The 26726-nt window shown below is 45.4% G+C and overlaps 1 protein-coding gene across 5 annotated transcripts in view; it reads right to left on the bottom strand.

Moving 5' to 3' along the window:
• Positions 1-496: 496 nt before the first annotated feature.
• Positions 497-26726, bottom strand: part of GIT2 (GIT ArfGAP 2) — a 153263-nt gene continuing 127033 nt past the window's right edge. For 4 of the 5 annotated variants that reach the window (XM_075320048.1, XM_075320050.1, XM_075320049.1 and 1 more), the window contains 3 exons: positions 21129-21317; positions 11401-11464; positions 497-1774 (listed from right to left, as the gene is read on the bottom strand). In XM_075320048.1, the coding sequence (XP_075176163.1) occupies positions 1562-1774; positions 11401-11464; positions 21129-21317 (466 nt within the window). In that variant the 3' untranslated portion in view covers positions 497-1561. Of the gene's footprint in view, positions 1775-11400; positions 11465-16894; positions 17021-21128; positions 21318-26726 lie in introns of all 5 variants that reach the window. The other variant, XM_075320052.1, reaches the window with a different exon arrangement.

Genomic DNA, 26726 nt, shown 5'->3' on the forward strand with positions numbered 1-26726 from the left:
GACCTACTCTCCAGTTATTGCGCCATTTTTTTTTTTCTAGGAGGAATAAAATAGCAAAGACAAGTGAAGTAATTGTCATTCGACACGCCCATACACAGTCTGAATGTCATCACTGTCAAGAAAAGCTTGTCTACACAGTTTGACAATGTCCATATAACATTAAATGGGATGCTATGTACTGCCAATTGGTGGAGGTATATATACACTAAGACTAGAGTTGAACTACTACCTAACTGTTCGTACTCACTATACTCATAACGAGTACTGTCTAATACTTGCGTATTCATTCCGAATAGCATGTGCAATGCAAGTCAATGGGGAAACACTCGCAAAGTAACGAGTAACCGGAATGCCTTACTATTTGTGCAAGTAGCGAATAGTGTGGAAATCGGGTTACTAGTTACATTGCGAGTATTTCCCATTGACTTGCAGTGCACACGCTATTCGGAATGAAAATGCGTGTATTAGACAGTACTCGTTATGAGTATAGTGAGAACAAATAGTTAGGTACTTGCTTAACTCTAATCAAGACCCCTACTGATGAGTCAAAGCACTGCTCCCTGCATCAGCCGCATGCACACCACATAGGCTTACAAACTATTATGCCCATACACTGCCCTGTAAATGCAGCTAAAGCGGGTGCAGTGCACTTCAGAGCCTTGTTTAGGCTGATCTGTGGGGGTCTCAGGACCCATCAATCGGCAGTACCTTTAACTGAGTTATTTTACATATTTACGGACACGCAAGACCTGACAGATACTCTTCAATATGAGTTATGAAATTAATCAAATTCCATATCGGTAAAACACAAAGAAATGTGTAAACAAATTTGGAAGCAGAAATTACATCTTGGGTGATTAAAACTCATGACAGCTGGACCGGCCACTGTACAGACCCTACAGAACCCCCCAAAATGTTAAAATGATCAGGTTATAAAAATGAAGAATTTCACAAACTTAAAACTTAGAGCCCAAAGCATAAAAACAGGGTAACATAGTAGAGTCTTGGCAATATTCTGTATGTTGTGCAAACTGGGTCAAAATTATGTCAATGCGATTTAAAGACAAGGTTTTTAGGTACTACAAAATGTCCTAGGTATAGAATATGTCATAAATATCAGTTTGCTGGGGCACGGACTCAAGGCTTCCTTACACAGAGCTTTGTCCCCTATTGTTTAGCTGGTGCATTGTAATTCCAGGCACAGCCTGATGTTGGGAGCGGTAACTGGTAAACACTGAAGAGGGCGCAGTCTTCAGATCAGGGACGGTGCCAGGATTTGGACCCCAACAATATGACGAATATTAATGTACTATCGTAAAAATAAGCAATTGATGTTGTTTACGATTCTTTGAATAATTGATGAAGAACTGTTTTTTTGTTGTTTTTTTTTAACTGGCAGAAAAGTTCACATATAAGGCAGTGGGGTAAATTAAGAGTCCAGAGAAACACCTAGTAAAACATGCAAATAGTAATACTGATACTGATGAACCTGCCTAATTATCAAATAAAACAAAACACGTTCGGTGTCCTTCAGGTAAAAACAAAAGGTGACCTCCGTTTCTTAATTTGTATTTTCTTTGGTTGTGATGGTGACCAATTGTTTGGCGGCCTTGGCGATGTCGTAGGCGCACTGAATGACTTGCTGCGTCACCAGCTGAATGTCGGTGCTTAGACTGGACTCTATCGGCAGGGTCTTTTTGCACTCTGTCTGCAGACGATAAGCGCTGGACGTAAGAAGACGTAGCGATGTTCTCACCATGTCGGACTTGGGTTTCTGAGAAGACAGAAGGGAACACACAAGGTCATCACATGAACATGTCAAACATTTTTCAAGAAACCCATGAGCAGTCTGGCATCAACAAAAAGCAGAATTACTCCAGAATTCTACACGTAATGGCATTATTATATCCTTTTAGGAGCATTTAAAATAACTGTTCGATCAGAACTCAAAGAACAGGACCTAAAAAAGGAATCTGTCATCAGGATTTTGCCATCTAATCTAATGATCTGGTATAGACGCTGATTCCAGTAATTTGTCTCTTACTGGGCTGCTTGCTGTAGTTTTGGTAAATGCACGGTTTTATGAGATGATTAGTACAGAAGACTTGTAAACTAACTGCCTTGTTATAGATCAACCACACCTCTGCCACTGATGGACAGCTTTCTGCCTATGCACAGTGTACACAGAAGAAGGGAATTTTGTTACTTACCGTAAATTCCTTTTCTTCTAGCTCCTATTGGGAGACCCAGACGATTGGGTGTATAGCTACTGCCTCCGGAGGCCACACAAAGCATTACACTAAAAAGTGTAAGGCCCCTCCCCTTCTGGCTATACACCCCCAGTGGGATCACTGGCTCACCAGTTTTAGTGCAAAAGCAAGAAGGAGGAAAGCCAATAACTTGGTTAAACAAATTCACTCCGAGTAACATCGGAGAACTGAAAAACCGTTCAACATGAACAACATGTGTACCCGAAAAAAACCAAAAATCCCGAAGGACAACAGGGCGGGTGCTGGGTCTCCCAATAGGAGCTAGAAGAAAAGGAATTTACGGTAAGTAACAAAATTCCCTTCTTCTTCGGCGCTCCATTGGGAGACCCAAACGATTGGGACGTCCAAAAGCTGTCCCTGGGTGGGTAAAGAAATACCTTATGTTAGAGCTGCGAAGACAGCCCTCCCCTACGGGGAGGCAACTGCTGCCTGCAGGACTCTTCTACCTAGGCTGGCGTCCGCCGAAGCATAGGTATGCACCTGATAATGTTTGGTGAAAGTGTGCAGACTCGACCAGGTAGCTGCCTGGCACACCTGTTGAGCCGTAGCCTGGTGTCGCAATGCCCAGGACGCACCCACGGCTCTGGTAGAATGGGCCTTCAGCCCTGATGGAACCGGAAGCCCAGCAGAACGGTAGGCTTCAAGAATTGGTTCTTTGATCCATCGAGCCAGGGTGGCTTTGGAAGCCTGCGACCCTTTGCGCTTACCAGCGACAAGGACAAAGAGTGCATCGGAGCGGCGCAGGGGCGCCGTGCGGGAAATGTAGATTCTGAGTGCTCTCACCAGATCTAACAAATGTAAATCCTTCTCATACCGATGAACTGCATGAGGACAAAAAGAAGGCAAAGAGATATCCTGATTAAGATGAAAAGAGGATACCACCTTCGGGAGAAACTCCTGAATGGGGCGCAGCACTACCTTGTCCTGGTGGAAGACCAGGAAAGGAGCCTTGGATGACAGCGCTGCTAGCTCAAACACTCTCCGAAGAGATGTGATCGCTACCAGAAAAGCCACTTTCTGTGATAGTCTAGAAAGTGAAACCTCCCTCAGAGGCTCGAAGGGCGGCTTCTGGAGGGCAACTAGTACCCTGTTCAGATCCCATGGATCTAACGGCCGCTTGTACGGGGGTACAATATGACAAACCCCCTGCAGGAACGTGCGCACCTTATGAAGTCGTGCTAGACGCTTCTGAAAAAAGACGGATAGCGCCGAGACTTGCCCTTTAAGGGAGCCGAGCGACAAACCTTTTTCTAACCCAGATTGCAGGAAAGAAAGAAAGGTAGGCAATGCAAATGGCCAGGGAGACACTCCCTGAGCAGAGCACCAGGATAAGAATATCCTCCACGTTCTGTGGTAGATCTTAGCGGACGTGGGCTTCCTAGCCTGTCTCATGGTGGCAACGACCCCTTGGGATAATCCTGAAGACCCTAGGATCCAGGACTCAATGGCCACACAGTCAGGTTCAGGGCCGCAGAATTCCGATGGAAAAACGGCCCTTGGGACAGTAAGTCTGGTCGGTCTGGTAGTGCCCACGGTTGGCCGACCGTGAGATGCCACAGATCCGGATACCACGCCCTCCTTGGCCAGTCTGGGGCGACGAGTATGACGCGGCTGCAGTCGGATCTGATCTTGCGTAGCACTCTGGGCAAGAGTGCCAGAGGTGGAAACACATAAGGGAGCCGGAACTGCGACCAATCTTGCACTAAGGCGTCTGCCGCCAGAGCTCTGTGATCGCGAGACCGTGCTATGAAGGTTGGGACCTTGTTGTTGTGCCTGGACGCCATTAGGTCGACGTCCGGCCTTCCCCAGCGGCTACAGATTTCCTGAAACACGTCCGGGTGAAGGGACCATTCCCCTGCGTCCATGCCCTGGCGGCTGAGGAAGTCTGCTTCCCAGTTTTCTACGCCGGGGATGTGAACTGCGGATACGGTGGAGGCCGTGGCTTCCACCCACATCAGAATCCGCCGGACTTCCTGGAAGGCTTGCCGACTGCGTGTCCCTCCTTGGTGATTGATGTATGCCACCGCTGTGGAGTTGTCCGACTGAATTCGGATCTGCTTTCCTTCCAGCCACTGCTGGAAGGCTAGTAGGGCAAGATACACTGCTCTGATTTCCAGAACATGGATCTGAAGGGTGGACTCCTGCTGAGTCCACGTACCCTGAGCCCTGTGGTGGAGAAAAACTGCTCCCCACCCTGACAGACTCGCGTCTGTCGTGACTACCGCCCAAGACGGTGGTAGGAAGGATCTTCCCTGTGATAATGAGGTGGGAAGAAGCCACCATTGCAGAGAGTCCTTGGCCGTCTGTGAAAGGGATACTTTCCTGTTCAGGGATGTTGACTTCCCGTCCCATTGGCGGAGAATGTCCCAATAAAGAGGACGCAGATGAAACTGCGCAAACGGAACCGCCTCCATTGCCGCCACCATCTTCCCGAGGAAGTGCATGAGGCGTCTTAAGGAGTGCGACTGACCTTGACGGAGAGTCTGCACCCCAGTCTGTAGTGACCGCTGCTTGTCCAGCGGAAGCTTCACTAGCGCTGAGAGGGTATGAAACTCCATGCCAAGATACGTTAGTGATTGGGTCGGTGACAGGTTTGACTTTGAGAAGTTGATGATCCACCCGAACGTCTGGAGAGTCTCCAGCGCAACATTCAGGCTGAGTTGGCATGCCTCCTGAGAGGGTGCCTTGACAAGTAGATCGTCCAAGTAAGGGATCACAGAGTGTCCCTGTGAGTGCAAGACTGCTACCACTGCCGCCATGACCTTGGTGAACACCCGTGGGGCTGTCGCCAGACCGAATGGCAGAGCTACGAACTGAAGATGGTCGTCTCCCATCACGAAACGTAGAAAACATTGGTGCTCTGTAGCAATCGGCACGTGGAGATAAGCATCTTTGATGTCTATTGATGCTAGGAAATATCCTTGAGACATTGAGGCAATGACGGAGCGGAGGTTTTCATCCGGAACCGCCTGGCCTCCACGTGCTTGTTGAGCAGTTTTAGGTCCAGAACGGAACGGAAAGAGCCATCCTTTTTTGGCACCACAACCAGATTGGAGGAAAACCGTGTCTTGTTCCTGAAGAGGAACAGGGATTACCACTCCTTCTGCCTGCAGAAGAGCATCGGCTCGGTGGGGAGGTGGGGACGTTCTGAAGAATCGAGTCGGAGGACGAGAACAGAACTCTGTCCTGTGCACGTGGGCACAATGTCCCTCACCCACCGGTCTGTGACCTGTGGCAGCTAAAGGTCGCCAAAGGCGAGCGAGTCTGCCATCAACCGCGGATGCGGAGAGATGAGAGAGCTGAGAGTCATGAGGAGACCGCCTTGGTAGCGGTTCCTCCGGCTGCCTTCCTTGGGCGTGATTGAGCCCCCGGAAGCTGAGCCCCTCTGAGGCTTTTCAGCTCTTTTGGACGAGGACAATTGGGACCTGCCCGAGCTTGGGAAGGACCGAAACCTCGACTGTCCTTCCAGGACAGCATTAATAGGGTAAGTCGCAGTGCAGACATTGCGAGGTTACGGACGCCCCTGCGGCACAAATGTACATATGCTCAAGACCAGCTGTGCAAGAACAGCTGAAAAGCTTAGGGTGCCCATACGGCTGTAAATGCCGGAGCAACCGACACGCCGATAGCCTCATAGACAGATTTCAACCAGAGTCCATCTGTCTGGCATCTTTAAGTGAAGTCCCATCTCCACTGCAACTATGGCTCTAGCCGCAAGCCTGGAGATTGGAGAATCCACCTTTGGACCCTGGGTCCCGCGCTTGACCACGTCAGGGGGAAAAGGATAACGTGTATCCTTAATACGTTTGGAGAAAACGCTTATCTGGTAAGCGTGGTGTTCCTGGACTGCTTCTCTGAAGTCAGCGTGGCCAGAAAAATACTCAATATACGTTTGAGCTACTGAAATGGGACTTCTCCTGCTGTGAAGCTGACTCCTCCGCTGGGGGAGCTGAGGGAGAAAGATCCAACATTCCATTGATGGACGCTATAGGATCATTCCTTATGGCGTCACCATCCGGTGTATCCGGATTGAGAGCGGTGTCAGGATCAAAGTCCTGATGAGCTACGTCTGCCTCATCATACAGAGAGCCTCCTGGGACCCCCCCGGAGCACCGATTTTATTCCCAATGAGGGTGGCCAGGGAGCAATGATCCAGATTGCCCATGGCCTGTCCGGACTGCAAGTCTCTATCCCATTGCAACTCCATCCCTGTCCTTGGACAGGGTTGACAGGTGGTTCCTTTGGCCACGTCTAGTAGAGACCCCGGCTGACCAAGTGCTACAGGGGAGCATTGCACACAATGGGGTTCAGTGCCGTGGAACAGTATCACATGCAGTAAAAACAGCATCGAAAGCCTGTGTTGCTTATATGCTGCTGCCGACTAGCCATCTAGGATATAGAGCCAAGAATGGCGACCGTACAGTGCAATGTATAGCATACAAGCATAAAGTACAAATGAACACTGCAGCACATGCAATACAAGCAGCATAGAAAGCCTGTGCCTTGGCACCCCTGCTTTTCTGCTGCTGTAGACTAGCCATCTAGGGGAATATAGCCCAGAATAGCGACCATACAGTGCAATGTATAGCATACAAGCATAAGTACAAATGAACACTGTAACCCCTGCAATACAAGCAGCATAGAAAAAACCTGTGCCTCAGCACCCTTGCTTTTCTGCTGCTGTAGTCTAGTCATTCTAGGCGAAAATAGCCCAGACTAGCGACCGTACAGTGCAGTGTATAGCATACAAGCATAAATACACATGAACACTTCAGTACATGCAATACAACCAGCATAGAAAGCCTGTGCCTTAGCACCCCTGCTTTCCTGCTGCTGATGTGTCGCCATCTAAGAGGGCATATAGCCAAAAATAGCGACCTATGCAGTGTAAGCATAAAATACAAATGGACAACTGCGGTATTTAGTGGGGTCAGCACTTCAGGTGCCGCTTACCGCCCGCCTATAAGCGGGTGTGTGGTCGCCCTAGTCCTGTGCCTGGTGCCCAGAGTCCGATCTCTCAGCTCGGACTGCAGGAATGGCTGCCGGCGTCCTTCTCCAGCTCGTGTGAGTAGGGGCGGGCCGTGGGCGTGCCCCCAAGTCAGAGCGGGAAACCGGCGTCCCACAGTGTCCAGTGAGAGGGCTGGAGCATGTAAATAAGGCTCCAGCCCTCGGCGCTGCTGATTGACAGGGTGGGGGCGGGAACGAAGCGGAGCTAGGCCGCAAAAGCCGGGGACTGGATTTATAAGCGCCGCCGCCGTAAAAGCGCGGTCGGCGCTAAGTCCCCGGCGCACTACAAGTCCCAGCCGCGCCGCCGCTCCCGGAGCGTCCGGCGCGGTAGTTCCCAATACATAAAGTCACTCAGCTAGGCTGCAGTGACTGTAACCCTTTACTGTCCCCGGCGCACTAGCACACCCAGCAAGTCTGGAGTGTGCTGTGCCTGTGTGTACGGGGACACAGAGTACCTGAATGGTGCAGGGCCATGTCCCTGAACGGTACCCAGCTCCGTATCCAGCAGGTTCAATGGGTCTGTGGATGGAGCCCGGCCTCAGGGCTTTGGGGCCGGTAAGATCCCACTTCCTCAGAGCCCCTCAGGGGGATGGGGAAGGAAAACAGCATGTGGGCTCCAGCCGCCGTACCAGCAATAGGTACCTCAACCTTACAAACCACAAGCGGGGTGAGAAGGGAGCATGCTGGGGGCCCTATATGGGCCCTCTTTTCTTCCATCCGATATAGTCAGCAGCTACTGCTGACTAAACAGTGGAGCTATGCGTGGATGTCTGACCTCCTTCGCACAAAGCAGAAAACTGGTGAGCCAGTGATCCCACTGGGGGTGTATAGCCAGAAGGGGAGGGGCCTTACACTTTTTAGTGTAATGCTTTGTGTGGCCTCCGGAGGCAGTAGCTATACACCCAATCGTCTGGGTCTCCCAATGGAGCGCCGAAGAAAATTGTCAATCTGTGGCGTGAGTCGGGTTATAAAGAGCTCAGTATTCAGAGAACTTGTAGATCTACAACAGATAATATTGTGATATAATCAAAACTGCAGCAAACAACCCAGTGATACAGGATGGAAATTGGGGTCTCTGCCACTACATGAAGCAGAATCACGGCATCCTGTTCATTCTGTGATGAATTCATTGAATGCGGTCTCAGTAAGCGATCATAGACCAGGAAAAAATTATATTTCTTTTATGCTCTGTACTATGTGACCAGACAAGAAGTAAGAAGAATGTATGTGTACAGTGTTTTCAGCAGCACTACTGCAAGATCAACGCTTTCTAACCGGATATAAGGGCATGCAAGTCTTATAAATATAATGGTGTCGATGGATTTACATTTTAATCTGTTCTTGCATTTGTAATTACCTGTTAAATATGCAAATAAGGCATTAAGTGCTCTGGCCCTGACAGCACTTAAAGGGAATCTCTCAGCAGGTTATTGGTATCTCATCTGATAGCAGCATGATGTAGGAAGAGAGGTTCTGAATCCAATGGTGTCACTTAGATTACTGGGTGCAGCCGTTCTGACACTATCTGAATTTTTAGCTTAAGGGGTACTTCACACACAGCGAGATCGCTACTGAGATCGCTGCTGAGTCACGTTTTTTGTGACCTCATTAGCGATCTCGCTGTGTGTGACACTGAGCAGCGATCTGGCCCCTGCTGTGAGATCGCTGCTCGTTACACACAGCCCTGGTTCGTTTTTTTATTGTTGCTCTCCCGCTGATAAGCACACATCGCTGTGTGTGACAGCAAGAGAGCAACAATCCTGAATGTGCAGGGAGCAGGAGCCGGCGTCTGACAGCCTGCGGTAAGCTGTAACCAAGGTAAACATCGGGTAACCAAGGTGGTTACCCGATATTTACCTTCATTACCAGCCTCCGCAGCTCTCACGCTGCCAGTGCCGGCTCCTGCTCCCTGCACACGCTAAGTTAAGCGGTGTGAGCTGGTAACTAAGGTAAACATCGGGTAACCATACCCGATGTTTACCTTAGTTACCAGTGTCCGCAGCTTCCAGACGCCGGCTCCGTGCAAGCGCAGCGTCGCTTGAACATCGCTGCTGGCTGGGGGCTGGTCACTGGTCGCTGGTGAGATCTGCCTGTTTGACAGCTCACCAGCGACCATGTAGCGATGCAGCAGCGATCCTGACCAGGTCAGATCGCTGGTCGGATCGCTGCTGCATCGCTAAAGTGTGAAGGTACCCTTAGTCATGTAGCTGAGCCCAGGAAGCTGTCAATAGAGATTGTACATTGACAGTGAGGTGTCAATTACAGCAGGGGGTGTGCACATGAGTTTCTACTCCTGTAATGATAAGGGTCCTGCTGCTCCAACAAATATAGCAAATAAAAGATTAGTCTATGACAAAACAGGTGTTAACCCTTGCAGCATGCTGGCTTCAGCTTACATAGGAAAAAACCTGCTGACAGATTCCCTCTAAGGAGCCCTCAGTTTCCCTAGGTTATTTCCCTGTCCATCCCAGCCTCTTTGGCTTAATGAGTAGCTCACTGTCTTTGTGATATCATGTGCCAGAAGGGAAATTGAACTGAGCTATCAATCAAGATAAAAAGGCTGGATGCGGAACAATCTCAGGAGGCAGATGCTCAGAAAGTGCTTTACTCAAGTCTATTTGTATATGAATGAAACCGCTAACTACACAAGAATGCAGCAACAGATACAAGATATAAAAGGTGTTGATGGATTTACATCTCAAAGTAATTAGGGAGGTGGGATTTACTATACGGAATCCTTGTTTGTTTGTTTTGGGTTTTTGTTTTTTTTTTAAACAGTCTGCACTTTCAGTCCCTGTCACATGGTCTGCATTTCAGCTTTGAGTATCATGGAGTGGTGACGTTGCTAGAGAAAGCAGTGTTTTATTTTTGATTTGGCTAGAACTTTCTTCCTGTGTAGAGAGTTATGAAACTAGAGACAGTACCATATTTGCGGTCCCATGATTTTCTCTAAGAAGCTAATGAGCTCCTCACTCTACTCCTCCAACAAGCCTTTCCATCAAACTTGATGGTTGCTCACTCTCCTCAGTCTCACAAGCACGTTGCCTTGGAGTAACCCTCGACTCTGCTCTATCCTTCAAGCCACACATCCAAGCCCTCTTCACCTCATGCCGACTACAACTCAAAAATATCTCCCGGATCTGTGCTTTCCTTAACCAAGAATCAGCAAAAACATTAGGTTAGTGCATGCCCTCATCATCTCCTGCCTTGACTACTGCAACCTCCTGCTCTCTGGTCTCACTTCCAACACTCTTGCACCCCTCCAATCTATCCTAAACTCTGTGGCCCGCTTAATCCACCTCTCCCCTCGCTATTCCCCAGCCTCGCCACTCTGCCAATCCCTTCACTGGCTTCCCATCACCCAACAACTCCAGTTCAAAACATTAACAATGACATACACAGCCATGCACAACCTGTCTCCCCCCTACATCTGTGACCTAGTCTCCCGGTACCTACCTGCACGCAACCTCAGATCTTCACAAGATCTCCTTCTCTGCTCCTCTCTTATCTCCTCTTCCCACAATCGCGTACAAGATTTCTCCTGTGCATCCCCCATACTCTGGAATGCTCTACCTCAGCACATTAGACTCTCACCTACTGTGGAAAGCTTCAAGAGGAACCTCAAGACCCACCTCTTCCAACAAGCCTACAACCTACAATAGCCCTCAGTCCAGTAGACCACTGCGCAACCAGCTCTGTCCTCACCTATTGTACCGTCACCCATTCCCTGTAGACTGTGAGCCCTCGCGGACAGAGTCCTCTCTCCTCCTATACCAGTCTGTTTTGTACTGTTAATGATTGTTGTACGTATACCCTCTTTCACTTGTAAAGTGCCATGGAATAAATGGCGCTATAATAATAAATAATAATAATAATAATGAGTAAAATTGGTATTCTATAATATGTTGCCGTCTTTTTCAGACTTTTACTGTGTAATTTCACAATGTAAGCCTTGATAGAGAATTGCTTGTATTATTGTGCATTCACAATGGCCGCCGGATATAACCCGGCCTCTCGGGGATAATTCCAGGTGGGCCACATGAATTATCAGGCGTCAACAAGGTTTTTAGCACTTTGTCATAATCCAACTCCAGCCTTACCAAACGCACAGTATCGCACTCACCTTTGGAAAGAGGGCTGCCATTTCTGTCACTGCAACGTGTATTCTTTCTGAACATGGTATATAGCTGCAAAAAACAAATAACATAATATATGAAAACTAGGTCTCGTTTATGGGAAACATGTCCATGATTTTCGTTATAGTGTATAATTGCCATCTCCTAAGCACAGCCAGTATATCCTGCTTTGTAACACTACAGAATCTTGAAGACATTGCTCAGACTGTGTGCCATATAAAGTGTAATGGCAATCACTGGGGTTTTTTTTTATACAAAGTATATAAGGATATTATAAACATAGCGCCTGGGTTCTGGTTTGCGAGCTCATGACATGTGGCTCACGGCTGTCACCTTGATGCATTAGCGCCAGGTCTAACAGTTATCAAGAGAAGGTCTTCAGGTGGTGACTTTTGTGAGTAGCCGTGCATAGAAGAGCAGATCTAGATTGCATATACTAGTGGGGGAAAATAGGAGATACTGCCAGTTAGAGGGATGCATGAAACTAGATGAAACAGTGTGATAAGTGTGCTTGATGTGAGAATATGAAATTGGGGTAAAGTGGGAATCCCTGGTTGTAAGAATGTCTACAAAGGAGGGGGTCACAAGGTTTCTTTGGGAAAGCTTTGGCTGTCACTATACCAGTAATGGGAGGCTCTGGGTGCTACTATGTTAGGGAGAGGAGTCACTGGACGTAGCTCACGACCAATTCTGAGCCGATTGTGGCTTGATGTGAGAATATCAAGGTGGGAATCCTTGGTTGTAAAAATAATGTCTACAAAGTAGGGGGTCACAAGGTCTTGGTGTGATTTCTTTGGGAAAGCTTTGGCTGTCATATCAGTAATGGGAGGCTCTGGGTGCTACTATGGTGGGGAGATGGGTCACTGGATGTGGCTCATGACCATCTCTCAGAGCAGATTGTGGTTTTCCAGGTAAGAAACGTTGGAAACCAAATTTCTTAGCCTTAACAAGAGTAGTGGACAACAAATCCCAAACCGAAAGAATGATTTCAGCATTTGTTGGCATTTAGGACATTGAACCTTTGATTTTCTGATATGTATTCAGGATCCTAGGTATTTCAAACCTCTATACACAAACAAGGCACTGTATAATAGGTAACTTATTAGATGAAAACACCTCAAACTCATACACAGTATTAATAGCATGAAACTAAAAGCTCCACTCCAAGTCTATTACGGTACTTACGTCACACAGTTAACACTCTGATTATTAGTTAGACAGGCCAAAAATACAATGTATTAAGTTGTGTGAAAAACAAAAAACCCAACAAAAACACACTCATGTTATGATGATGGAAAATGGTCTATTAGCTTTTTGTTTGGCCAGCTCCTAAATAGCTTTTGTGAAAGTATACTAAAAATCTTGTTAAGGGTATGTCCGCACTTTGCTTTTTACCTGCTTTTTTGCTGCTTTTTCTTCTACGCTGTTTAATGCCAAAATGGATGTGTTCTTCTATTCAAGCAAAGTCTATGGGAATTTGGGTTTCTTGTTCACACTATGTTGTTCAAAATGCTGCCTTTTTGAGGCAGAACTTTGGTCAAAAACTCAGCTTTTCAAAGAAGCAACATGTCAATTGTTTTTGCCATTTGGGTTTTGCACTGCAAAGCTGAGTTTTTGACCAAAGTTCTGCCACAAAAAGGCAGCATTTTGAACAACATAGTGTGAACAAGAAACCCAAATTCCCATAGACTTTGCTTGAATAGAAGAACACATCCATTTTGGCATTAAACAGCGCAGAAGAAAAAGCTGCAAAAAAGCAGGTAAAAAGCAACGTGCGCACATACCCTTAAACCTAACTCAAGACAAAACCGTTGAAGTCAGCCGAATCCTTAGAGCTCTTTCAGAAGTTTTTTTTTCCATACGCAAACAACGGTTCAATTTTAATAGGTATTTTAGATCAGATTTTCATCACTGTTCAACTTTTCACAGACCCACATACTGGCATTGCTGAGTTTCATCCATCACTAGTAGTGATGAGCGGGCACTACCATGCTCGGGTACTCAGTACTCATACTGGATGTGCTGATGGGCGTGACTCGAGCACCAGAGTATAATGGACGTCAATGGGGAACTCTAGCACTTTTCTGGAAGATTTCTTGGAAAAATGCTCGAGTCCCTCATTGACTTCCATTATAATTGGGTAATTGAGTTGCGCCCATCCAAATATCCAACTGCTCGTTATGAGCACCCAAGCAAGGTAGTGCTCACTCATCACTAATTACTAGAATTAAAATCGGACATGTCTATGTTTTCGTATGGACCATGTGGTCCGCAAAAACATATGAATATGAACAGCCCCGTAGATTATAATTGGGTACATGTTTTATTTGTACATGAAAATCTGATGACAGGAGAAGATAACTAAGGCTGCTTTCACACTACGTCTTTTTAACATGCGCCCTGAACGTTTTTTTAACGCAGAAACGGATCCAGTGCAAATGCGTTTTCATTTCAATGCATTTGCAATGGACTCGCGTTAACATGCGTTCACCTGCGTTTGCGTGCGTTATAGTCAGGATCCAGCGACTTGCAGTTTTTTAACATCTTTCAAAAACGCTACTTGTACCGTTTTTGAGCTGCGTCCAACTTCTGCAAATTGCTGGATCCTGACTAAACAGCACGCAAACGCATGTGAACGCTGGCATGCTGATAGACAGGATCCTGCTTGCTCTACTGAGCATGCACAGAAGCCAGCCCCGTGATCAGTCTCTCTCCTACCTCTGTCTCTCTCCCACTCTCTCTCCTCCCTCTCTCTCTGTCTCTCTCCTCCCTCTCTCTCTGTCTCTCCCCCACCTGAGAGCTGCGGACACTCGTAACCAAGGTAAACATCGGGTAACCCCTTATCTTAGTTACCCGATGTTTACGTTGGTAACGTGTGCAGGGAGCCCGGCTCCTAGCAGCTGCAGACGCTTGTAATCAAAGTAAATATCGGGTATCCAAGCAAGTATACCCGATGTTTACCTTGGTTACGAGCCTCGCAGCTGTCAGATGCCGGCTCCCAGTCTGGCACGTTTAGTTCCCCTCACTCCCGATCACATGACTCCAATGCCCGCCCCTAAACATCCAGTGACAGGATCCTGCAAAGTAACACATGCGTTTGCATGCGTTTTTTGCTGTAAAAGCAGGATCCGCTTTTGCAGCAAAAAAACGTTGAGGACGCATGTTAAAAAGACGTAGTGTGAAAGCAGACTAAGTTATATAATTAACCTTCACGTCGCCAGTGTTCAGAACACCCACAGCTATTCTCCTGCATGATGGATCCCTAGGTTGATAAGCCACAATTCTACATGTGGGGCAGCAGCTTAGGGCCCCAACATACAATAGACAGCTGTGAGCCAAAAGATAGTTTAACCAACAGATATCTTTCCCATATACTGGAACGCTTGGCTTGGCTGAGTGCTCCTGTGTTTCTTTATGATGGAGACGTTTCCAATCGAATCTCACCTCTTGGGAGAACAAAAGTATCAACTGTTGCAAATCTAACAAGCTGTATCCTCCTCTCTCCAAACATAATCTATTGGTAAAGAGTCAGGAAGCCCCCATACACATTACCGTTGGACGATATCAGTGGGTTCAGCCAACTTTAGTCTACTGTGCTTGAGAGTCTTCACTTCTCTCTCCCAATTCAGAACACATGAAAACTTGGCCAAATTGTGACAGAACAAGCTGATAACAGAACAAGCATTCAGCCAACAGCTACCTTAAATATGGCCACCTTATGCTGCCGATACTATTGGCATAGGCTTATCCTTCCATGAAAAAAATCTAACAAGCCAAAAAACTTCATTACCTGCCATTGGAGAGACTTGGTATAGCATAACATACAATACATACATGAGAAGTTTTGCAATTTTTGCTTAATAGCGGTGTTCAAATAACATTCATTTAATGTTTATGGCCACCTTAAAAGGAACATTTCACATTGTACATGCTGTGGATAGCAGGGTATAGAGGAAAAGCTGAGCAGAATGATATATTGGTTTCTTTAAACAGATTCAGTAAAATTTGTATTTTATCCACTAAAATCCCTGCTGTTTGCATACATATGAATCCAGTGTGGGGTCCTACTCAGTGATTGACAGTCTTCCCTATATGTCTGCACTGGCAGAGATGACCGTTAAGGATGATCGAATACCTCAAATATTCGGCTTCGTGAATATTTGTCGAATAAATTGCCGCTATTCGAGAATATTCGATTTTCAATGTAAGTCTATGGGAAACCCGAATAACAACTATTCGGAACTATTCGGGCTTCCCACAGACTTACATTGCGCATCGACTATTCGCATAGCGGCAACCTATTCGGAAAATATTTGCGAAGCCGAATATTTGAGGTATTCGATCATCCCTAATGACTGTCAATCATTGAATAGGACCGCACACTGGACTCATGTATACAAACAACAGGGATTTCAATGAATAAAATGTAACTTTTCACTAAAAGAAGTATCAGCTCTCCTTGCCCTATAAGGCTATCTTCACACCACCTTTTAGTATACTTTCAGTGGCTCCTTTGAGACTTCCGTTCGAACCTCCGCAAAATGGGATTCATGTGTGTGCGCTAATGGGGCCATTGAGTATAATGATGTTGATTGAATCACAGTGAGCTCTGTCATGCATCATTTTGGACCGTATACACCTATTGGAGGGGGCAGCAAGACTGAGTCAACTATAGGGTATACAGCTAAAAATGATGCATGATAGAGCACAGTGCGACACCGTCTGGCTCATTATATCAATGGCCCCATCATCACATAAGCCTGAATCCTGTTTTGTAGGGTTTCAGACACAAGTCCTGCCTGCAGGTCACATAGCATTGTCAACATGACCGATTCCCTTTAATGTCCCAGTCAACAAGCTCTCCGTATCTCAGCTTCCCATACCACTGATTGTTAGACGTTTTAGCCTCAATACTTGTAGAATGACACTGAATAGCGTCAGGAATAGCTGTAATTTGTTTGTGAATTAAAAGGGGAAAGAACGAGGAACACTCTGTATCATAACCGTCCATTGTTCTAGAATTTCCATTTTGAAATGCATCCAAATATATAAATACACTACTAGTATGACTAACCTCACTATTATCAGCAGTATTACGCTCCAAACAATGCATGATGGGAACACTTCCTCTAACCACTATATATAGCTCATAATGCAGCTAGACAGGATAGGAAAAGCCTGCAATTAGTAGCCACGGTGGGTCAGGAAATACAGATATAGGCATGCAATGAGTGTTTAGACCAGAGGTAGAAGTAAAACCAGAACACATTTCTTCTGCCAGTGTGAAAAGCGATATCAAAGCTGACTATCACCATAAACAGAAAAGTACTTTCATCATATTCAGAATGTATGGTGTGGCGGTATTATGGGTTAATTTACTTCCACCAATGGGCATGACAGCTTGCAGCAAAGAGAGACAGGCAAAAACATAGAAATAGAAAGGTCACTGTGCCTGGGAAACAGGGACAGAGGCCGGAGTACCAGGAGGTAGAGTCTGGCTGCTGGAGGGTCAATGGCTGCAGTGGGGCTTTCTCTGCCCAAGGAACCAATGTGCTAAAACAACCAAGGCTATGCCTCAGCCGGCGCACACTTTCACGTTCAAAGGGCCTGTGGCAGAGTAAGCGGAGGACATGACAGAAAAACAACACGTCAATAGAGAAATGGTTTAGAGAAATACATAAAGATTATTATGTTGGTCATAATTTCAGCATAGTATACCCTGAAAAGGCTGATGTATGGCTTTTATTGCCTGTAGTAGCTCTCGACACGGCCATACTGCTCATGTACAGGGGAAATACAACAGTTTAGATCACCCTATCTATACGCAACTTTTTGTAGACACTCCTGCCATTGTGACCTATGAAGATGGCTCATCAATCCAATGGCAATTACAACGTTATGCAATTTATTGTAATGCTAGGGTGAAATGTGTCATGCCACAGCTTGATTAGCAAGCTGTCTTATTTGTTACTGCCATAATGGCCGGCTTCATATGTCGCCATTACAGTTTTTGCTCCTCCTCCATAATTGATAATTAAGCTTTCGATGCTACTTGAGTGTCTTCATCAGGCATCTTCATTACATCTACTTTCTTCTACCAATAACAATGTTGAGATCACAATCCCATGATTTGCATACACTTCATATATTTAATACACTGACCATTCGCTTTTACCATATGGCACATAGGTTTAGTCACCACAAAACAGGAATAAAGAAAAGTTCCAATCATCAGGACCAGGGGGCATTCACTGCGAGTGGAAGAAAAGCGATTCCGGCAGCTAAATAGGAAAGGGTTCTTTACAGTTGGAGCAGTCAGGCTGTGGAATGCTCTACCACAAGAGGTAGTAATGGCAGGTACTATAACAGCTTTTAAAAAACGGCTGGATGATTTCCTCAGTACACACAACATTGTTGGTTATAAGTGACTTAGGGACAAAATGTATAATTGGTGGAGTCAGGTTGAACTAGATGGACCTAGGTCTTTTTCAACCTATGTAACTATAGCTGTATGCAGTCCAAATATATACATACACTTCTCCACATTGACACTGCAACACCAAGATGAAAAAGTCATGTAATTATGGAACTCTCAGGATATATAGACATGTTAATGATGTGCAAATGGGGAAAAAATGGAAACAAAAGTTTCAAAAGTTGATTCACTATCAAGTATGAGCGTCACAGGTAGAAATACCCACACTTACTCGCCTTGGCTGCTGTCAATCAGGTTGTTAATGGTTGACTGAGGAATGTGTTACCACTATGAATGTACTTGGCCACGAAGATCATCAAAATCTGCTGCTGGCAGCTGCCTCTGCAGTTTCCGTCTGAAGAGGTTTCCCATCAAGCACAACTGAGAGAAGTCCGAAGGTCATGGTATGCCATGCAGGCTGCTCATAGCAGCACAAGCAACATGCTGCCTGGAGTTGTTGTGTTGCAAAGTGACTCCTGGGACACTTTGGAGAAATGGCCATACCACGTTCCATGAGCAAATTAATGTAAGACTTAGATGTTTATTGTACTCGTCATGAAGACTAGAGGAAGACCACTGTAATGTTTCCTCATGAAGGCCTCTTTATGGAGTTGCCCCCGTGGTCTCCAGATCAACCTCTGGCTATTATCATATCCAAGACAAAAAGCATTAATTATTTTTCAAGAGGATAGACTCCTATTTCAGCCTTTATTGTTGTCTTGCTCTGCACCATGTTAGCTTTTGAGTAGACACTGTAACCTTAAAACTGATAAATGATGTAAAATTTCACTTTTCAGTACAGAATGAATCAGTGATACGGACATATCTCCAAAGTGTCGTTAATGAGCTCATTGAGAGCATACCCAGTTTGGGTATATCTGTGTATAGCGCTCAGTGAAATGAGTAAAATTATTCAAATTAATAAATTTAGACGTTTTAAAGCGGTTTCCATTTTTTCATCATTTGCATATCATTAACATGTCTATCGATCGCATGATCTCCTAATTCCCTGACTTTTCCTTATGTGTTGCAAGACTATATATACAGTATACTGTAAAAAAATATATATACATTTATGAAATAATCTATGTAGCTTCCTTCCACTTGTGAATAAAATGCGCATATGATTGGAGCTTTTCAATTTGCTACATTTTGCTCTGTCTCTCTCTGCTCGCTGCATCATAAGGAATCCATATTGACACTGAAATCTCAAATTTGTAAATTTAGTGAGAAAATGGAAACGATGTTTTAACAAACTCTTATTAATACTGCGTTTAATTCCAAATATGCAGATGCAAAATGTTTGTGATGGGGAAAAAAGTCTGACGTATACAACTTTCACTTCTACATAGTACCAGTCTCAGTTAACTTCACTCAAAACCAGGAGACCATGTTGTAAAGGTGGCAAAAAAACAAAACAAAACCGTAGGGACCAGTTTTTGCTCTTTTCTCATGCATCTGCTTAAAGGTTTCTTTCACCTGCTAAATTGAGGTTGCTAGAAAGCCATCACTACATGCGTATCAGTTCATCTTTACCAGCTGGGACCGGCAAAGACCTCTCTCTATTCACAAGAGTGCACACACTGTCTCCGGTATGAAGACTGCCCCGTGTGTTTCCCCTGCCAGGCACAAAAGGTGGATAACGACGCCACTATGTGCTCCTCTAGGCCACTAACAGAGACTGATGCAAAAAGCAGCTGGCAATAGGTTACTTGTATTCAGCCTTCTGCTGGTGGAGGTTGCATTGTGGGAGTGTGTTGGTGAATACACAGCAGGAAGATGTCGGAGACTAGTACTTATAGGTTGAAGACAGAAGAAATCATGTGGTTCCTCTACGCTGCTACTGGATAATGACGAACGATGATGAAATGTGGTTTTATTACTCTACACGTTTTTAAATTATCAGACTTCTTCCTCAGAACATAGCCACGATACTAAGCGTATATTAATAAAACCACATTTCTTCAACCATGGTCATTATTGATAATCCAGTAGCAGCGTAGAGGAACCATATGATTTCTTCTAGCTTCACTATTCCTGGTTTGTGAAACCCGTGGATCTGCAGCAGCTCATTCAACCCCTCAGTGGTGTTTATATAATACTCTTCCAGTTGAGGACATGCCTTTTTACTCAAATTGTTTTTGGATAAGACCTGATTGCACTGTCTCCTTCTAATTTGTATTCTGACTACTTATAGGTTGGGAGTTTGAGGACGTTCTGATGTGACTAGTAGGAGAAGTCTACTCTGACAACCATTTTTACTACAGGAGGAAGGGAATGCTGGTGTGAAAGGAGACGTTTGATTCAAAACCTCAAGTATTGTATATGTCCAGACTTGAACATCTTTAACACTAGAACTACTGGACTCGTGACACCTATATAGAAATACATGGTGCAAAGTAGTCAAAATGACTGCCTCAGTAGTTCTAGTGTTAAAGCAGTTTCACACATCCGGTAAAAAAAAGCACAGTGGGCATGGGATTCCTAGAAATCTTGTCCACTGTGCTTGTACTGTACAATGCAGCGTTTTGGACACAGCGAAAACACGCTGCATCCAAAACTCTGCAAACACTGATCGTGGGCACGCACCCTAAGGGCCGTTTCACATATCTGGCATTTTGCCGGATTGCTGAATCTGGCACACTCCAGTACAGTGCAATACAGTACAATGGCATTGCGGAAAGCTCCGGTCACATGCTGTCATGTGACCGGAGCTTTCCGCAATGCCACTGTACTGTATTGCACTGTAATGGAGTGTGCCGGATCCGGCGACTACACTATTTGTAGATCTGGAGCTTCCGTCACTCCAGCTCTATTCCCCATCCAGTGCTGCCTCCTCATGCTTGACTGAAAACTCCTTTGCCTGAAATCAGACAGCATAAAGGCTGTCAGTTAAGCAGGAGAAGCAGTGCTGGGAAGGGAATAGAGCTGGAGTGACAGAGGCTTCAGATCTTCAAATCATTTTTCAGCTTCATTTGCATATCAATTCAAAAGCTGATTTCTCAGTAATGAAGGAACGCACTGGCCATGTAAAGCTTTTGCTGGACTTTTCTTTGAAAGGAGTACATGCACAAAAATAGTTTAGAGGGTGAAATCTTGCTGATAAATTCCCTTTAAACATGTCTCCAAAATCAAGAGGTGACTGATAAAACATATTTTCCTTAATATCCAATTTGCACAGTATACAGCTACATTTTTATAGTAGTTTGCTAAATGAAAGTCCATTCCAACCCAAATTACCTGTCATGTTTGTTTTCTTGTGCTGCCCTAAGCAGCTCTTGAATATTTTTGGTGATCTGTTCAGTCTTCCGTATGACGTCCTCAGTGCTGGGGAGGGTGGTGCTTACATCTACATCAGGATCATCCATTTCTGGTATTGAGCCTTCTCCGTGCCACGGCATGCTTCTCTGCCGCCCTTTCCTACTTAAACTGTATAGACATAGGAGGCTTAGAAGAGCTATTACTGTATAAACAAGCTCCATTATATTATATTCTGATGAAATAATGTTCTTTAATACTGCATTACTCACTGCGATACCTTACTGATATAACAACCAAATTATCACAATGTGAGCAAATAGTCACGCAAAAGCTTATTTTGAACCAGAATGATTTCTAAATTACAGTACATTTCTCATTTCCTGTGCCACAGAAACGATGTACTGAAGATTAGTCATAGCAGCTTGGAAAGGAAACATGCAAACCTGTGCAAGTGATTCACTGCTTCTACACAATACAATAACGCCACAATAAAGGTCTAGCTTACTAATGGGCTGACTGCTTATTCCTTCTCTTATTTTAAGACCCGTTATCAATGAGGTGCTTTCTTGCAGCATATACTGCATTTTCTCTAACAGGGTCTCACAATGCTGTAGTTTGGGCCCCTTTCCTATGTCTCAAATAAGGTTCACATAGCAGTTGTGAAAGGGTTAGAAGACTAGCTCCCGGGATCGCTGTCTTCTGGCTGAGTGGTTGCTTCAGACACAGTTCACACCAGGCAGGTTTATTGGCTCGGTGGAGCAAAACAAAATACAGCGTTTCCCCGGAAAGAAGACCTTCCCTGAAAAAAATCCTAGCATGATTTTTGGAGTATGCTTGAAATATAAGCCCCACTCTAAAAATAAGCCCTTTTTACAGTCAGGGCTGAAGTTGGGGGGGGGTCAAACTTTGCAATCTCTCAGGCCCTCACTCTCAGCAGTTTTATTCCAATTGTTTAAAGACCTTTGATGACTTCACAGTGATATGACCAAATGTCTCTTAATTGCAGAAGTCTAAAAGAACTGTATAGGGAGACCGGATGGTATGCGGGACTGGCATTAGGGGGATGGGAGAGCAGAGAGTTCATATCCTGATGACAACACTGCTTTGTGACATCACGTCATGGGACCAAAGGTCATTGCAGGATCTAAAGGGTGCTTTACACGCTGTGACATCGCTAGCGATCTCGTTAGCGATGTGACACGCCAGATCGCAGATGCGATCTGCCGAGATCACACATAGGTCGTTTTATAGCGCCGGTCACATATGCGATCTCGGTAGATCGCATCTGCGATCTGGCGTGTCACATCGCTAACGAGATCGCTAGCGATGTCGCAGCGTGTAAAGCACCCTTAAAGCTGAAGAGGAAACAGGCTGGTATGTATGTGCAGTGTGTGTGTGTATATATATGAATGTATGTATGGATAAGAGATAGATAATACATAGACAGATTCAAGATAGATAGATAATACATAGATATTAGACAGATAGATGGATGAATAATGGATAGATAAATAGATGATAGATAAAAGACAGATGGATGGATAGATAGAGGGAGAGTTATGTTGATGTTCCAGAATGTGATATGATTACCGTATATTTGAATAAATGTGGATTGTTGTTCATGGAAAAAAACTAAGACATCCCTTGAAAATAATCGAAAAGGTAGTCCCGGCACACAGTGCAAGAAAAATAAGACAAGTCCAGGTATGGTATGCTTGAACAAGGTTTTTTTATTTTTCACCAAAAAACGGTACTGCCCGCCCAACGTTTCGGCTCATACAGGAGCCTTCACCAGGGGCCAAGAGTACTAAGACATACATGGTATGAGAAAGAAAACAAACAGAAAGATTTTTACAATTTGCATCATGACATTGCATCAGGAGAAAACATGAAAATAAATAATAACCTATATGGGAATATGAAGACAAAGGGAGACAATTGTCGTAGTGTGGAGTGTGGAACAAAAGGATATAACCGCTAGGGCTATAAGTGGAGGATCTAAAGATATAAAAGGAAAACAAAGAAAAGAAGGAAACTAACTGAGTTTCCTTCTTTTCTTTGTTTTCCTTTTATATCTTTAGATCCTCCACTTATATCCCTAGCGGTTATATCCTTTTGTTCCACACTACGACAATTGTCTCCCTTTGTCTTCATATTCCCATATAGGTTATTATTTATTTTCATGTTTTCTCCTGATGCAATGTCATGATGCAAATTGTAAAAATCTTTCTGTTTGTTTTCTTTCTCATACCATGTATGTCTTAGTACTCTTGGCCCCTGGTGAAGGCTCCTGTATGAGCCGAAACGTTGGGCGGGCAGTACCGTTTTTTGGTGAAAAATAAAAAAACCTTGTTCAAGCATACCATACCTGGACTTGTCCTATTTTCCTTGCACTGTGTGCCGGGACTACCTTTTCGATTGACTATATTTTTTCTCCCGAGCACCAGGACTATAGCAGCTGAGCATAACTTATCCCTCTCTGATCCCTTGAAAATAAGCCCTAGCCCATTTTTCAGAGCAAAAAATTATACAAGACCCTGTCTTATTTTCAGGGAAACACAGTACAAAGGATACAAAATAAATCCTAGGCCACCACATCACTAAACAGGAGAAATCCTGACTCACCAGAGCTGAGCGTAGCGCATAGCTCCTAACAAAACAATTTTTTACTCACAGCAGCTTTCCCAGGAGCAGAGAGAGACCCATCAACTTGCGGACTCTCTGCCCATTTATACCATACCTGAGAATTTTTGGTGACTAGCCACAATTACCAAGACTGGCTAAATGCTGTAGAGAAAATGCTTCTTTCCCTGCTCCCAAACTGCTTGGTGCCTGTATTTACATAGTATAAGGGTATGTGCACACGGCGACTTTTGTAAATTACATTACTTTGCACATGCTCCATCTTAGGTCACTTCTTTTAACTACTGAAGGGTTCAGAAACCTTGAAATGGTTAAAAGAAGTGATATGCTCATTGTTCGGGCAGCTTGTGTTCGGAAGCAGTCTGCCCTCTGTACTTAACAGTAAAGAGTCAATGACATTGACGGGAGAGCCACAGGAATGAGAAGAAAACCGCTCAGGAAAAGTTACAGCGTTTTCCCCAGGCTCCTGTCTAAGGCTATGTGCGCACTAGACCGTTTTTCCCGCGGATTTACCCGCGGATTTGCCCCGGAAATTTCTTGAGAAATGTCTGCAATCTTTGTGCAGACATTTCCCATGAAATTCAATGAGAAAAAAAAATAGTTGTGCGCACTGTGCGGATTTTTCTCAAGAAAATTTCTTGAGAAAATTTTCTCGAGAAACTTTCTTGAGAAAATGTGCATGTCCATTAATTTCCGCAGGTACCGGGGGTATTCCGGGGGTATTCCGCAGGTAGCAATGATGTGCGGTATACCCCCGGAATAGCCGCGATTTACCTGCGGTAATGCCCATCGCTGCCTGCGGTTTTGCAGGAAGCGATGTCATTATGCCAGGAAGAGGAGCAGAGTAAACACACGTCACACTCCCTGGACGCCGCACAGAAGCACTTCCGTGCGACCTCCAGGTGTCTGTGCAGTGTGTGTCCTGCTCCGGCCTCGCGGCTCCCAGCACTGCAGCGTGTCAGTGTCTGCCCGCAGTGTCAGCAGCCTGTCACGCTGCAGCGCAGGCAGACACTGACACCCTGCAGTGCTGGGAGCCGCGGGGATGACGATCGCTGCTGTCAGGAGGTGAGATCATTACCTGCTGTGACGATCTCCTGCCTCCTGACGTCAGCGCTGTCACTGCAGTCTATGCCCGTCTCGCGAGCGGCCCGAGACTGTCACTAGCGGTGACGTCACGGGCTCTCGCGATAAGTCAGTGACAGCGCTGACGTCAGCAGTACAGGAGATGATCACAGAAGGTAATGATCTCATCTATGCTCCTGATGGCAGCGCTCGTCATCCCCTGCAGTGACCTGAGCTGACCTATTGATGTTAGCTCAGGTCACTGCATTGCTCTCCCAGCCAATGGGGAACATTCTGTTTTTCATTGACTGGGACAGTGACTATGGTATGGATCGCCGTGCCCCCCCCCCCTTATTGGATTACGCCGGACGTGGAATTGATTGTGCTCTTTTCAATAAATTGGTTAAAGAGGGAATGTTTTGGGGAGTGTTTTTTCAAATAAAACTTTTTTTGTTGTCTATTTTTTAATTATTACTGACTGGGTTGGTGATGTCGGGTATCTGATAGACGCCTGACCTCACCAACCCCAGGGCTTGATGCCAGGTGACATTACACATCTGGCATCAACCCCATATATTACCCCGTTTGCCAACGCACCAGGGCGCGGGATGAGCTGGGGCAAAGCGCCAGGATTGGCACGTCTAATGGATGCGCCACTTCTGGGGCGGCTGCGGCCTGCTATTTTTAGGCTGGGGAGTGTCCAATAACAGTGGACCTCCCTAGTCTGAGAATATCAGACCCCAGCTGTCCGCTTTACCTTGGCTGGTGATCCAATATGGGGGGGACCCCACGTTTTTTGTTTTAAATTATTTATATAATTTAAAATAACAGCGTGGGGTGCCCACTGTTTTGGATTATCAGCCAAGGTGAAGCTGCCAGCGGTGGTCTGCAGGCTGCAGCCGTCTGCTTTACCCTAGCTGGCTACAAAAAATGGGGGGACCTCACGTCATTTTTTTTTAATTATTTATTTATTTTATGGCTAAATACAAGGCTAAGCACCCTTTAGGCTACTTTCACACATCCGGCTTGAGCTCTGCGGCTCAATCCGGCTGTGCAAGCTATGCAACGGATGCGGTGAAAACACCGCATCCTTTGCATAGGTTTTTCCTTTGCGGCCAGTCCGGTTTTTGCCGCTTGTGGCATGCTACTGAGCATGCGCAGTGGCAAAAACCGCATGCGGCGGCCGGATGCGGTTATTGCCGCATTGCGCCGCATCCGGCTGCCATAGGCATGTATTGAAAAATGTGCCGCATCGGCCGAATGCGGCGCGATGCGGTTTTTTTTGCCGCACGAAAAAACGTGCCAGGCAACGTTCCATCCGGCCGCCGCATCGGCTACATCTGCCGCATGCGGCAAAAAACGGACGGAACGCAAGGCCATGCGGCACAATGCGGCACTAATTAAAGTCTATGCAGGAAAATCGCAACCGGCAGCAAAAAAAAACGGTTGCGATTTTCATGCAAAGTGCCGGATTGTGCCGCATTCCAGAAAGCGGAGGTGTGAAAGCAGCCTAAGTGCCACATGAAAGTCACTAAAGGGTGCCAGCTTAGAAAATGCAGGGAGGTGGAACATTATATAGGTTTTTCTCATCTATCTATCTATCTATCTATCTATCTATCCCTCTATCTATCTATCTATCTATCCCTCTATCTATCTATCTATCTATCTATCCCTCTATCTATCTATCCCTGTATCTATCTATCTATCTATCTATCCCTCTATCTATCTATCTATCTATCTATCTATCTATCTATCCCTCTATCTATCTATCTATCTATCTATCTATCTATCTATCCCTCTATCTATCTATCCCTGTATCTATCTATCTATCTATCTATCTATCTATCCCTCTATCTATCTATCCCTCTATCT

This window comes from Anomaloglossus baeobatrachus, chromosome 1, assembly GCF_048569485.1.
Source record: "Anomaloglossus baeobatrachus isolate aAnoBae1 chromosome 1, aAnoBae1.hap1, whole genome shotgun sequence".
Taxonomy (NCBI): Eukaryota; Metazoa; Chordata; class Amphibia; order Anura; family Aromobatidae; genus Anomaloglossus; species Anomaloglossus baeobatrachus.